General features: G+C 44.6%; 2 protein-coding genes across 2 annotated transcripts; one reads left to right on the top strand and one right to left on the bottom strand.

Moving 5' to 3' along the window:
• Positions 1-94: 94 nt before the first annotated feature.
• PtA15_2A173 (uncharacterized protein) lies at positions 95-837 on the top strand (the record flags this gene model as incomplete). Its single annotated transcript, XM_053166166.1, has 5 exons — positions 95-134; positions 240-250; positions 360-414; positions 515-628; positions 755-837. The coding sequence occupies 5 exons, from the start codon at positions 95-97 to the stop codon at positions 835-837; spliced, it is 303 nt and encodes a 100-aa protein (XP_053017415.1).
• A 6,656-nt stretch (positions 838-7,493) lies between these two features.
• Positions 7,494-8,336, bottom strand: PtA15_2A172 (uncharacterized protein; the record flags this gene model as incomplete). Its single annotated transcript, XM_053166165.1, has 1 exon — positions 7,494-8,336. One exon carries the CDS (start codon positions 8,334-8,336, stop codon positions 7,494-7,496), a length of 843 nt encoding a protein of 280 aa, XP_053017414.1.
• Positions 8,337-12,768: the final 4,432 nt, after the last annotated feature.

Below are 12,768 nucleotides of genomic sequence, written 5' to 3'. Positions count from 1 at the left end.
TGGTCGCTCCAGTCAGTGCATGAATCCACCGACAAGGAACAACATCAACATCTATCGAAAGCTTCATCGAATCAACTAACCTGAACAAGCAACAATGATCCCCTCAAACGTAAATCACTCGGGAATGCCAACAGGTTCGTCATCACATCAAAGCTGGAATTGTCACCCTAACAATACCGAGGCTTACACCCTGCGCAAACATCCATCTGAATACTGAATCACCTGCCGGTTCCTTCTAGGCAAGAAATATGTAGGTTATCTTCACTCTTGTTTATTTCTCACTAGTAATTGGGCGAGAGGATAAATAAGTCAACTAACTGCCGCCTCCCAACACAACGATTGCGATGTAACACAAACAGATGGGATGGTGGGGAAACATGGGAGGTCCCAAGCAGAAAGGGATTGTAGAATACTGTACGTACCGGGCTCCCCTGGTCCATCGCTTTGCCGTCTCCTTCGGGGTGAGGGGAGATAGACTGAGACTGCGACTGAACATTTCTGGAACCCATCCCAGCCCTATCACCTTACCGTCAAAGCCCGATGAAAAACGCCTTCCAAGGCTATCTGTTCCAGGGCTACCGGAGATTGGCTGCCCAAGTGCCCTACTGGATCGTCCCTTTTGGTATCGGTAAGCTGCCCGCTTTTTTTTTCTAGTCTCACGATGTTGCAGACACGAAACCCCGATTTGTATTTGTTTGGAAGACGCTTGACTGAAGAATAATTTGCTTCGGCCCTCCATCTGGTCCATTGATAGGTTACGGAGTCATTAAATGGGCCGACGCCGATAACCACTTCAGGAACACCAAAGCCGGCCATGCTGCGGGCAAATTCGCATAGATCGATCTCAATTTGAACTCAAACAAGCTCTCCTACCTTTTATATGGCACGCACGGCGTGAGGAGATCAAGATTTCCTCACAATTTGGCTGTTCTTTGACTTTGATGCAATGTACATAGCACCTCATCCTCAGCAGTGCCCAAAATTCAACATCACGGAAATTTCGTCTGCCGTGTTGCGTGAACTGACCTTAGCATAAGTCCCTCCGGCAAAGCTTCAGGCGAGGAGTGACCTGCTCAGATCTACTTCTTGCCTATCGTTTACAAAAACAAAATGAAACATACATCATGACAATAGCTGTCTCGTCAGTATTATCTCAATGTGTGTTTCTAGCAAGCCCCACTGTGGCTAACAATGAACATTCACACAGAACAGGAAATGTAAACCAGGACAAAAGAAATGCGCAACTGAAGAAATTTGGGCCCTGAGCAGTCAAAAAGAATGCCCACAGAACCTCACGTGCCCCACCACAGGCATAGATGCAGAGACAATGCGTCAGAAAGCCAATTATGATTCTGTAACTCGGATCATTGAAGTAGGAGTGTTCAGTAATCGTTTATGACTATGTAACGGTGAAGTTTTCATACTTAGTGCACGTAATAACATCTCCAAGATCATACAACTTCAGCCACTTGTGATTTGTAAGACCCTGACAGACAAATAGGTTCCAATCAAGGTCAAATCAAGATTTCTGAACCAACAGCACAAAACACATTGCGGGTTTGGGTCCCTGGCATTGCTGGATGGGAGGAGTCCCTCCTGGTCAATATGATTGTATACAGTCTCTACAACAGGGAGAGATTTCACCAGGGCAACAAGGTTGTACAATCTGCTTGAGCCTTGCCTACTGGGGGCACAAAGGGACTGCTACGCTAACATTAGTGCTGGCGTAGTATAGTGTCAGCTTTTTTATGCAACACTACGGTGGTGCTATTGTTAGCAGCCAGATTTTCCCGCTAACACTACTCAAAAAGAAAAAAATGGGCAAAGTAAGTGCTGGCAGTTGTTTTTTGACAGGTTCTGGCACCGCAATTTACTATAGATAGCATTAGCATAGAAAAAAGCTGCACTAACTGTTAGAGTAGCATTTGTCTATGCTAATGCTGCATGCACCAGGAAAAATCAATTGTCACCAGACATCAGGTGACATCAAGCAACAATGGGTGTCACTTTTTTCCAGCTCTGGAACTACCACAACTAGGCTACAATGGCCCCTTTGTTTCCTACAGGGGGCTGTACATGCGGCCAACTGTGCAGCTGGTGGGTAGCTCAGTGGACTTAGGCTGATATCACCTGTAGTCCAGTGACAATTTATTTTTCCTGGTGATGAGAACAAAACTGGGCAGAAATAGACCAGTTTTGTCCCTGCGCAACTACATACAGGAATGAAACTGGGGAGAAATGACAGCCCAGTTTGGTTCCTGTAGTAACGCAAGTACAGGGAAAAACTAGCTTCTGGTGTCTGCCCGGTTCCTCCTGCCCTAGCGTAGCGGGGATTTCATTCCAGTAGTACACTACTGGGAGGGAAAAAATCTGCTAGTGGCCAACCTGCTATGTTAACCGTTCACCGCAAAAGAAATGAGGGGGCTAGTTGTCAGGTGAAGTGAAGTTAATTCCAGCCTTTATTCCAACCTTATTCCCAGGAAATAATTGTTGAAACCCCCTGATGATTACAAAGGGGCCATTGTTATTCAAGGGTGTATTGTTGGAGTACCACTGGACTTTCAACACATGTTACTGCATGTCACCTGACACCTATTCACATAACTTGTTTCATGGTGGTTATTGCAGGAATTTCTTTTCTGTGATAACACATTTTTTAGTGTTAGCACAGAAACAAAAACCTACAATACAGCTTATTTTTAGCGCAGTGAAATCCCGCTAACACTGCAGATCACTGGCCAAAAAAAATGCCGCTATGCTAATGCGTAGTGCTCAAATAGCGTAGTGTAGAGGCCCATCATTGCCTCCAGGTTGATGAGGCTACATAAACTTGCTGGCCAGGCAACATTCCTCCCAGCTGACAAGGCTGCACACGCTTGATGCCCAGTGGACATTGCACTTAGCATCAGATCCAACAGTTTTCTGTAAGACATAGCTATCAGAGACATCCACAATCCAAATGAAGATCAGTGCCAGTGACATACTTATTTTCCTTCTTCTTTTCTTTGCATGAGGGAGAGGAAATGATAGATTTTTTTTTGGATTTTGTATAGAAGTTTATTGATGAGATTTGAATTATGTCTGTCTGGATCTTCTAAAAGGTAGTTTTGATTTATACTCAACAGCAATTAAGGGCAGGTGGTCAAAGGAATCTATGTAACCAGTAAAGATTTCACTGATGAAGTACTTGAAACTAGGTAGTAATTGCCCTGGCTTATTGTGAGTGAAAACTAAATTTGCTAGTGAAGGTCTTGAGAAACTAATCCATTTTGCTATGATGGTCCAATAAAACCCAGGAAGGTTGTAGATTATAGCTAAATTTACTCTGTATAATACAAACCAGCCCTTTCGAAATGTATCTTTTGCAATGTGTAGATTTGGAATAAGGCCCTGGACGTACTCGAAAAACTGCTGACCAGCTTCTTGCCTTTGTGATTCCAATGTAGTCACACCTTGAGCTGGAATGAGTGTGTTGATCAAATCTACGTGAAACAAGTAGATAGGTAGTGTCTTCAGGATGCATTGCAATTATTTCAGTAAGTATGATGCCTGTGTGCAAGAGTATTTGCTTTTGATTCTTTCTTTAAGATCAAGTATAGAATCTTTGAACACAGAGATGACAGGATCTGTGTAGAGTACATACAATTTGAGCTTGCTTGTGTTGGCTTCACGTTTGAATCGTGACAAAGCACGCTGCCTTCTTTTTTTTTGCACTTGGGAATACTGTTCCTGTGTAAAATCTAGTAGCTTGGCCATACCAAATCAATGAAGGTGGTGTTTGCTTCTTTTTTTCTGCACCACTTGAGAAAGAAACTGGGAAATTTGATCCTCCTTTATTGTAAGAATCTGGTATTCGTCTTCATGTTCATTATTGATTAATCTGGACCCGTCGGTTTGCTTGATACTTCGGATTGCTTCGCAGATAATTCGTCTTTCACTTTCCGCTGGCCGCTCGCAGTCGACAATTTCAAAAGGACTGAAGTTTTTCTTTCTTTTTCTTCCTGAGTTTTGAAGTTTGTTCAGGTTGTTTGGCTGCTCTTGTTGAACAAGTGGTGGATGCGTGTTGGCACCATCGGGAATGGGAGGGGTTCCAATTTCCGGCCCTGGGCTATCGTCAAAGTAGATGTTATCTTGAAACCAATCCAATTCAGGTGACAAACGCGAGGCAATATCATGAGAAATGGGTCCCAATTCCGGCCGTGAACTATGGACAACATCCAGAGGATGTGAGTCCATTTCAGACCGCTGAGGCATATCAACATCATGAGGAATGGTATGAGATTCAACCTTTGGCTTGTGGTCTAACGTTTCCATATAACCAACAAAGATTTAGCCAATGAAGTACTTGAAACTAAGTAGTAATTCTCCTGGCTTATCCCGAATGAAAACTAAAGGTGCTAATAAAGGTCTTGAGAAACTAATCCATTTTGCTATGATAGTCCAATAAAAGGCAGGAATGTTGGAAGTTGTACCTACATCCATTCTGTATAAGACTAGTGTGCCCTTTCGATGTTTATCTTTTCCCATGAGTGGATTTGCAATAAGGCCTTGGACGTAATTGAAAAACTGCTGACCAGCTGCTTGCCTTAGTGATTTCAATGTCGTCACACCTTGAGCTGGAATGAGTGTGTTAATCAAATCTACATGAAACAAGTAGATAGGTAGGGTCTTCAGTATGCGTTCCAATTAAGGTTCTGATCCGGTGCCCCGGGTTCGGGTATTGCCTTCCCAAGATCCGAACCCGGCGTATCCGGACCCGACACCGGGTACCCGGCGGATATCCCCAAAAATTGTGATTTCGAGGCTCTGAGGTATGTTTGGTGGGAATCTGAGCTCTTCTGCGTGAATTAACGCTTGACCATTGCTTCCACGACCCAGAAATGGCCCCCAAACGCGCCGCTAGTGACTCTGCACCCATTGAGATCGATTCAGCCTCGGAAGACGAACCAACAACGCGGCCAGTTGATGCTGAACCCAAAGCTTCCGGCAAGAAAAGCTGGGTTTGGCAATATTTCAAGACGACTACCACGAACGATGTGTCTTTCAACGTGTGCCAGGTCAACAAGACTCCCGGAGGTAGAGACTTATGCCTTAAAAAGCTTGCCGTCAACAGGAAGGGATCAACCAAAAGTATGATCAATCACTTGGACCGCTGCCATAAAATACACGAAGGAAAATTGGATACCGGTGCAATCACGAAGTTCTTGAAAAAAGGGAAATTACCAACGAAACTCAACCGCGACTCCTTGACTGCCACAGTTGCCCGCTTTTTCATCAACTGTAACATTCCTTATATTGTTATCGAAGACAAGGAATTTCGCGAGCTCCTTCGACTCTGCAACCCAGAAACAAAAAATCTTATTTGTACTGCAGACACATTGGCTTCGTTCATTCAGCTAACCTTTCAACAGGGACAACAAGTCCTCTGCAAACAGCTCCGCGGAATCAAGTCCCAAATCAGCCTAACCTGCGACACCTGGACGTCCCCTAGCAACCAATCAATCCTAGGAGTAACAGCACACTGGATTGACAAGAATTTTTCTCTTCGGTCGATTGTCTTAGCTGCTCGGATTGTTGATGGAACTCACGCTGGAGTTAATCTAGGAAAGCACTTAATAGAGGTGCTGAAGTCTTTTGACATTACCAATAAGGTATTCTGTATCACAGCCAACAATGCGACAAACAACAGCACAATGAGCTCCTATATATTGACTCAAATTCAGTTCAATAGTCAAAATTGTATGCTTGGTTGTATGGCGCATGTGATCAACCTCGCCGCGCAAGCAGGAATAAAATCTCTCTCCCAACCACCGCCACCACCACCCGAAGTTCCGCAGGGACTATCAAGCATCCTCAATGATGAACCAGTGGCAGATCCGATAGAATTCAAAAGCGTTGTTTCTCGAATCAGCAGCCTCACAACCTTCTTAAAGCGCTCCCCTCAAAAAAAAGCTGCATTCTTAGACATCACTATTCGCTTGATGGGGAAAAAATTATCGATGATTGATGATGTAGCGACCCGATGGAATTCGACGTTTCACATGCTCAGGAGGGCATATAGTCTTCGAGCTTGTATTGCGGAATTTTGCGAAGCCCACAACTTGAGTGAGAAGTACGACCTTACACCAGGGGAATGGGATAAAGTCAAGCTACTCTGTAATTTCTTGGAGCCTCTTGAAGAAGCAACAGATACAATCTCGCCCGAAAAAACTCCGACTTTGGTCCTTGCAGCACCGGTATACATTTGTTTGATGGAAAAGCTTACAGAGGTACGACTCTTTTCAATCTCGTCTAAGCTTGTATCAGTATTAATAATCATTGTACTTGTCAAACTTTTCCTAACGTATAGGCTTCTAAGAAATATGGCGCTCAGGGACTGATTCCGGCCGCACAAGATATGCTCGACAAGCTGAAGGGATATTTCAATTCAGCAATCAACAAACCTGTTTATCTATGCTCAACTTTGCTTGACCCACGCATCAAGATGGACATCCTTTCTCCAGAAGTCCTTGCAATGATGACTCGCAGCAGGAAATCAATTATTGACGACTTTCGGAGTGAAGCCAAGAAGTACATGAATAACAGATACAACAAAGACCACATAACAGACGAACCTTCCGAAACAGCGCCTAAGAACACATTGAAGTCTAGCCTTTTCAAAAAAAAGAAACGAAAGATGTTGTCGCTGGATGAAGAGGTCGATTACTATCTGAGCTCTGAATGCGAAGAGGAATCTTGCGATCCTCTAGTCTTCTGGAAAACGCACTCCGAACAGTTTCCAACCCTTGCGACAATGGCTCGAACATACCTCTCGGTACCTGCATCCAGTGCTCCAACCGAGAGAGCTTTCTCTGCCGGTCGATACATCCAGGACTATACACGAAATCGGATGAAAGTCGAAACTCTTGAGTCCCTGATCTGTCTAAAAGACTGGCTAGCTGAAGCCATCATCAATGTCGATACCATCAAATTACCAACTTTGTAGCTTTTTTTCTTTCATATATCAGTTGTCTTTGCAAACAAAGTAGTCAAAAAGTCCTCTCTTTTGAGAGGTTCCGCTGCCATGTTGCAGCAGAGGATTGAAGGCGAACAATGTCTCTCCTCTGCCCCTCTCCTAAGTATACAGAAATACCCGACCGGATACCGGGTATCTCTGGACCCATCCCGTGACCCGACCCGACCCGGTATCCGGTCGGGTATCACCGGATCATCGGGGTCCGGATCGGAACCTTAGTTCCAATTCTTTCAGTAGTTGATTTGCCTGTGGTGGAGAGTATTTCCTCCCGATTCTTTCTTTAAGATCAAGTATAGAATCTTCGAACACCGAGATGACAGGATCAGTGTAGAGCAACTTCAAATTTAGCCTGTCCTTCTTGGCCGAGTCAATAAATTGTGACACAGCACGTCGCCTTCTTTTCTCTTGCACTCGCGCATACTGTTCCTGTGGAACGTCAAGTAGCCTGGCCAAGCCAAATCGATGAAGAAGGTATTGGTTATTTTTTTTTCTGTACCACTTGAGAAATAAAGTGGAAGGTTTGATCCTCGCTTATCTTAAGAATCTTGTATTCGTCTTCCCGCTCGTCATTAACTAACTTGCCTCCGTTGGTTTGCTTCATACTTCGGATCGCTTCAAAGATCACTCTTCTTTCGCTTTCTGGTGGCCGCTCATAGCTGACAATTTCAAAAGGAAGCTCATCATCATCGCTGTCGGTTTCCATACTTTCTCTTCCTGGGATTTCAAGTTTATTCAGTTCGTTTGGCCGGTCGTGTTGAACAAGTGGTGTATGCGGGTTGATCCCATCGGGAATGGAATGAGTTTCAATTTCCGGCCATGGGCTATCGTCAAAATAGATGTTATCTTGAAGCCAAGCCAATTCAGGAGGCGTGCGCGAGGCAATTTCATGAGAAATGGGATCCAATTCCGGCCGTGGACTATCCAGAAGATTTTGACGGGAGTCCGTTTCAGACCGCGGACGCGCATCAATATCATGGGGAACGGGATGAGAATCACTTTCTGGCCGCTGACTATGCGATCCCGGCCATGGACCACTGACGAAATGAAGTTGATTTCGATCGAAATCAGATTCACGCAAATCGATGTCAGGGTCGATGGGATGTGAATCCGGCAATGGAAGAGTGACGAAATCGAGGACATCTTGCGGGGAGTCCGATTCTTGCATAGTTTGAGCCCACGGCAGCCATGTGTTGGCAGAGTCCGGAGCAGACGTACATTGTACATTCTTCAAAGACAAGCAGGTTAGCCAGACGAGCATCCAAAAGGGAACTCTGGAGGTGGTAGAGCATTTGAAAGAGCAAGGGCTTGGTGCCGGAGCCATGCTCGAGTCGTTACCACTTATAGTTGCTCGAATAATTGTTTATAATTTCCGAGCCAGATGATGGTGAACAGCGCCAGACGGCCTTGACCTACTTGAGCTCCAAGAAAGAGTTCTGAAACCTCATGCAAACAGGTTTTGGAGCGGCGCCTCCAGCCGGGCGAAATAAACGCTCGTGAAACAGTAGCACCAAACACATCGCGGGACTGGGCCCCCCTCTAGGACCGGGAGTGATTTTACCCGTTCAACGTCTCGTCCAATTGGAATGAGTCCCTCCTGGGCACGAAGCGCCCGCCTCCGTTCGAAGGAGGGACTGATAAAGGAATGTATGTAATTTCTTGGCTTGAGAGGTATGCAGAAGTCTGAAGTACATATCTTTGCCAAAACTCATCCAAAAAACTTTGTAGACTATCTAATGAGTAGCCTGCAAGGAGCTCAGCTACATTATAGAATTTTGCTGTTATTTTTAAGCAACTTGTTATCACCAAACAACCCAAGGAATTGGAGTCTCAGTCTTTTTCCACGCGGCGGCATGCATTTTGTGGCCCCGCGCGGTCAGAAAAAATCGCTAAATGGTGGACTTGGGACACCCATTTTAGAGGTAAGGTGCAGAGTGATGGTCCCCACAATTGGTGAGAGGGAAAGGCAAGATGAAGGCAGTTGCTCTCATCTTTTCCATGCCACTCTACCTAGTGTGGTTAAAAATTTGTTCAATTTTTCATTTACCCGCGGTACCCGCAAAAAGTACCGCCGGTACCCGCCCGCGGGTGTCTGAATATCATGAAAAACACTTCGGGTACCCGGACACGCGGCGGGTACCCGGGTCCACCTGGCAATCTCTGACAAAAATTAACAGTTTAACATTAAGCGGACCGCCGCGCCCACCATCAAGAAAAATGGCAGCATTTCCCCCCTCCCCTACCCAAAAAATCAATTTCAGGCCCCAATGCACCTGGATCGCTTGGCTCTTTAAGCAATTGGCGCCGAGCAAGAGCCAAGCGATGACCTGATCCTGTCTGCAGGCCGTGTTCTTTTATACTGTGGCCCTCCCCCCATTGTCTTCATACACAAAGCGGCTAAAACATATGACAAATTTGTTATTCTTTCCTTTTGCAACCTTTCAAGTAATGCCATGTCCACGTTGCATTCCATTTTTGTCGTGTGGAAGCTGTCGAAGATTGCCACCAACGTTTCCTGGTCGACATCTTGCCAATACTTCCTCAATGTCCTCAACCGGGAGATATTCGCATTTCACTGCATTTATTGATCCCCGTTCCCCTCCCCCCCAAAAATGGGAAACTCTGCATTCCATTTTCGTCGTGTGGAAGCTGTCGAAGACTGCCACCAACGTTGCCTGGTCAACATCTTGCCAATACTTCCTCAATGTCCTCAACCGGGAGATATTCACATTTCACTGCATTTATCGATCCCCGTTCCCCTCCCCCCCAAAAATGGGAAACTCAGGTCGCTTCTGAAAAACGTTGATGTGAGCGCGTTTCTGGTATTTGATCTTCCTCCGAGGCCTCCTGAGAAATCACTGTCATCACCCGATATCGCCTTGCCCTTTTGCGGTCCGTCAACCGTTTCCGCGCTCATGACTATCCCCCCCCGGAGAAACTCCCCCCCCCCTCCAACATAAATAATGTCTTGCCATGTTTCTTTCCTTTTCCCCTCTCACTACCATCACCCCATATTGCCTTGCCCTTTTGCAGTCCGATGTTTCTCAATGACCATTAATAAGAGCCAAGGTCAAACTTTGAATAATGTAGTCGTCCTACTGAAGTCTCAAGTTTTTGCACATGGTCAGTTATATGTAGCTTTGTCAAGGGTGACATGCCCAGAAAATTTGGCAGTTTTCCAGATTGGGTCGTCTATGGACCTATTGAATGTGGTTGATAAATTTGTGCTGCGTTAGATTTTGTGTAGTTTATTCATAAGTCTTGGTCCAATTGTGGTGGGAGTTATAATTGTGGTATAAGTGCACAAGTTGTATACTGTTTTTCCGTAGCATTTATACATTGTTGACGGAAATGATAACATCTTTCACAGGGCGGCGAAGCCGCCCTTAAACCCTAGTACATGTAATGAGCGCCCCTTCAGGGGCAAGTACTGTGAGCACTGCAAGCAAGCATTTTGTGGATTCATTGCAAGATCCAAATTTAAATCAGTGGCCCAACCCAGGAGCCATTCAAAATGAACCATGAACCCCACCTTGTCTGGGCCTACTTTGAATGTACTTTGAAGTACCTTCAAAGCTCCTTTGAATGTTTGAAAACCAGTAGGAGTGCATTTGAAGTCAGCTATCAAAGAAACTTTGAAGGCCAAATAAATACTTCAAATTATCTTTGAAAGAACTTTGAATGCCCTTTGGAGTTTCCCTTTGCCCCCAAAGGGCATTCAAATCTCCTTTGAAATCCCACTTTGGAGGGACTTCAATTTGCTGTGGACCAAGGTACGCAATGTCCCCTCCTGCTGGCAGGAGCTTTGAAAGAGCTCAAAATATTCTTTGGATATCCTTTGAAGTTTTGCGTCCACTGTGTAACAAACCCTTGATCAATCCACAACCCTTGTTTGAAACCGTATCATCAGCCGCAATTTCAGGAGATGTGGATCTCGCCGGCCTACCTCTTGCAAAGAAGACAGAGACGACGCCGCAGGAGCCGCAGGACAGCATCAGGATCAAAATTGCTCAGAAAATGATGGTATCCTCCTTGGATCAGGATTGAAATTGCATGAGGAATGTTGTCCAACCTCAGGCAGAACTTGAACTATGATAGTCTGAGATGAGCAGTGTGTGCCTGACCCTTGTGTCTGCCGCACGTCCGCTGCTATGACAACAACTAGCACCAAAAACAACAAGAACAACAAACACAACAAACATGCAACATTCCGCAACCAAAAAATAGCCAGACTCCCAAAGAGGAGGTAATACACAGAACACAGCAAAGAAAATCAACAAGTGGAGTGAGAGAGGAAAAGGGAAACAGAACCAGAAAGAAAGAACCAATGAAAACATAAACCAAAGAATGTGAGGAAACTGAACATGAGTTGGCGGAGGCAGAGTCCAAACCTTGAATATCTTGGTAGAGCTTGAGATCCTGAGTCTAAAAGGTCTTGAGAGTGGGTCCGCTAGTCCTGCGCTAAATCATGCATTCTGCCGCATGTACCAGTCTGAACACCACAGTGTAGAAAAAAAAACACTAACTGTTAGCATAGCTTTTGTATATGCTAATGCTGCCTTTGGACAAAAATGGGCAGAAGCAGCCCAGTTTTATTTACGTGCAACTACAGGGATAAAACTGGGCAGAAATGACAGCCCAGTTTGGTTCCTGTAGTCACACAAGTACAGGGGAAAAACTAGCCGCTTGTTTCTGCCCAATTTCTCCCACCCTAGTGTAGCAAGATTTGATTCTGCTATCTTGCTGATTATTTGACTACTTAGCTTTAGCAGTACCATTTTTTCTTTCAATATTTAAATTTTTAGATTGAGTGGTAATTTTTTTTCTTTTACAACCTGAAAGCGCATGTAGAGCAGCAGCGCTACACTTGAAATTGTGAATGCCCATTTAGCACAGCTGGGCTGCTGCGGTGCCACTGTTTTATGGCTTCAAAGCGCATGTAGCACAGTGGGGCTACTGCAGTGCTACACTTTCATAGCTTAAAAGTGTCATAATTAATTCTGTTTATATGCAGTCTTTCACCTCAGAAAACTGAGTTTGACCCTGATAAAATGACAAGCAATGTAAAAAACATATAAGACTTGATCCCAGGATACATGTCAAAAACACAAACTTTGGTAACCGTACAGTGAATTGAGCACCCTAAAAAGCCACAGTGCACTTCCCTTGATTGGTAAAAAGCATCACTGATGAATTTTGAGGACATGGGTTTGAATCCCACAGTGCACAACTTCCATTTTTGGTTTCTGACAAAAAGCACATTTGGTGCACAGATAGTACAAATAAAGTGTTTTTGTGCTGCACTATTTTGAGTCAAAACTGAGAAAGAGCGCCTGTGAGCTACATTTCCTGTAGCGTAGCAGGTTATGGCTATGCTACAAGTTTTTTGGAGGACCCGCTGTGCTGCGCTTAAACGAGCGCTTTATGTAGCGCAGTGTAGCCTTTCACCATTGGGAATGGGATCAGTGCCAGTGACATACTTATGTTCCTTCTTCTTTTCTTTGCATGAGGAGGGAAAGGAAAGGAGAGAAAGAAAATTTTAGTCTTGAAGTTTATTGATGAGATTATGTTCAATTATGTCTGCCTGGATTTTCTAAAGGGATTTTTGATGGAAAATCAATGGCAATTAAGGGCAGGTGGTCAAAGGACTCTATATAACTAGCAAATAATTCATTGATGAAGTACTTGAAACTAGGTAGTAATTCTCCAGGCTTATTGTGAGTAAAAACCAAATTTGCTAGTGAAGGTCTTGAGAA

Source organism: Puccinia triticina, chromosome 2A (genome assembly GCF_026914185.1).
Source record: "Puccinia triticina chromosome 2A, complete sequence".
In the NCBI taxonomy this organism is placed as follows: domain Eukaryota; kingdom Fungi; phylum Basidiomycota; class Pucciniomycetes; order Pucciniales; family Pucciniaceae; genus Puccinia; species Puccinia triticina.
This window is presented reverse-complemented; position numbering and strand designations above follow the sequence as displayed.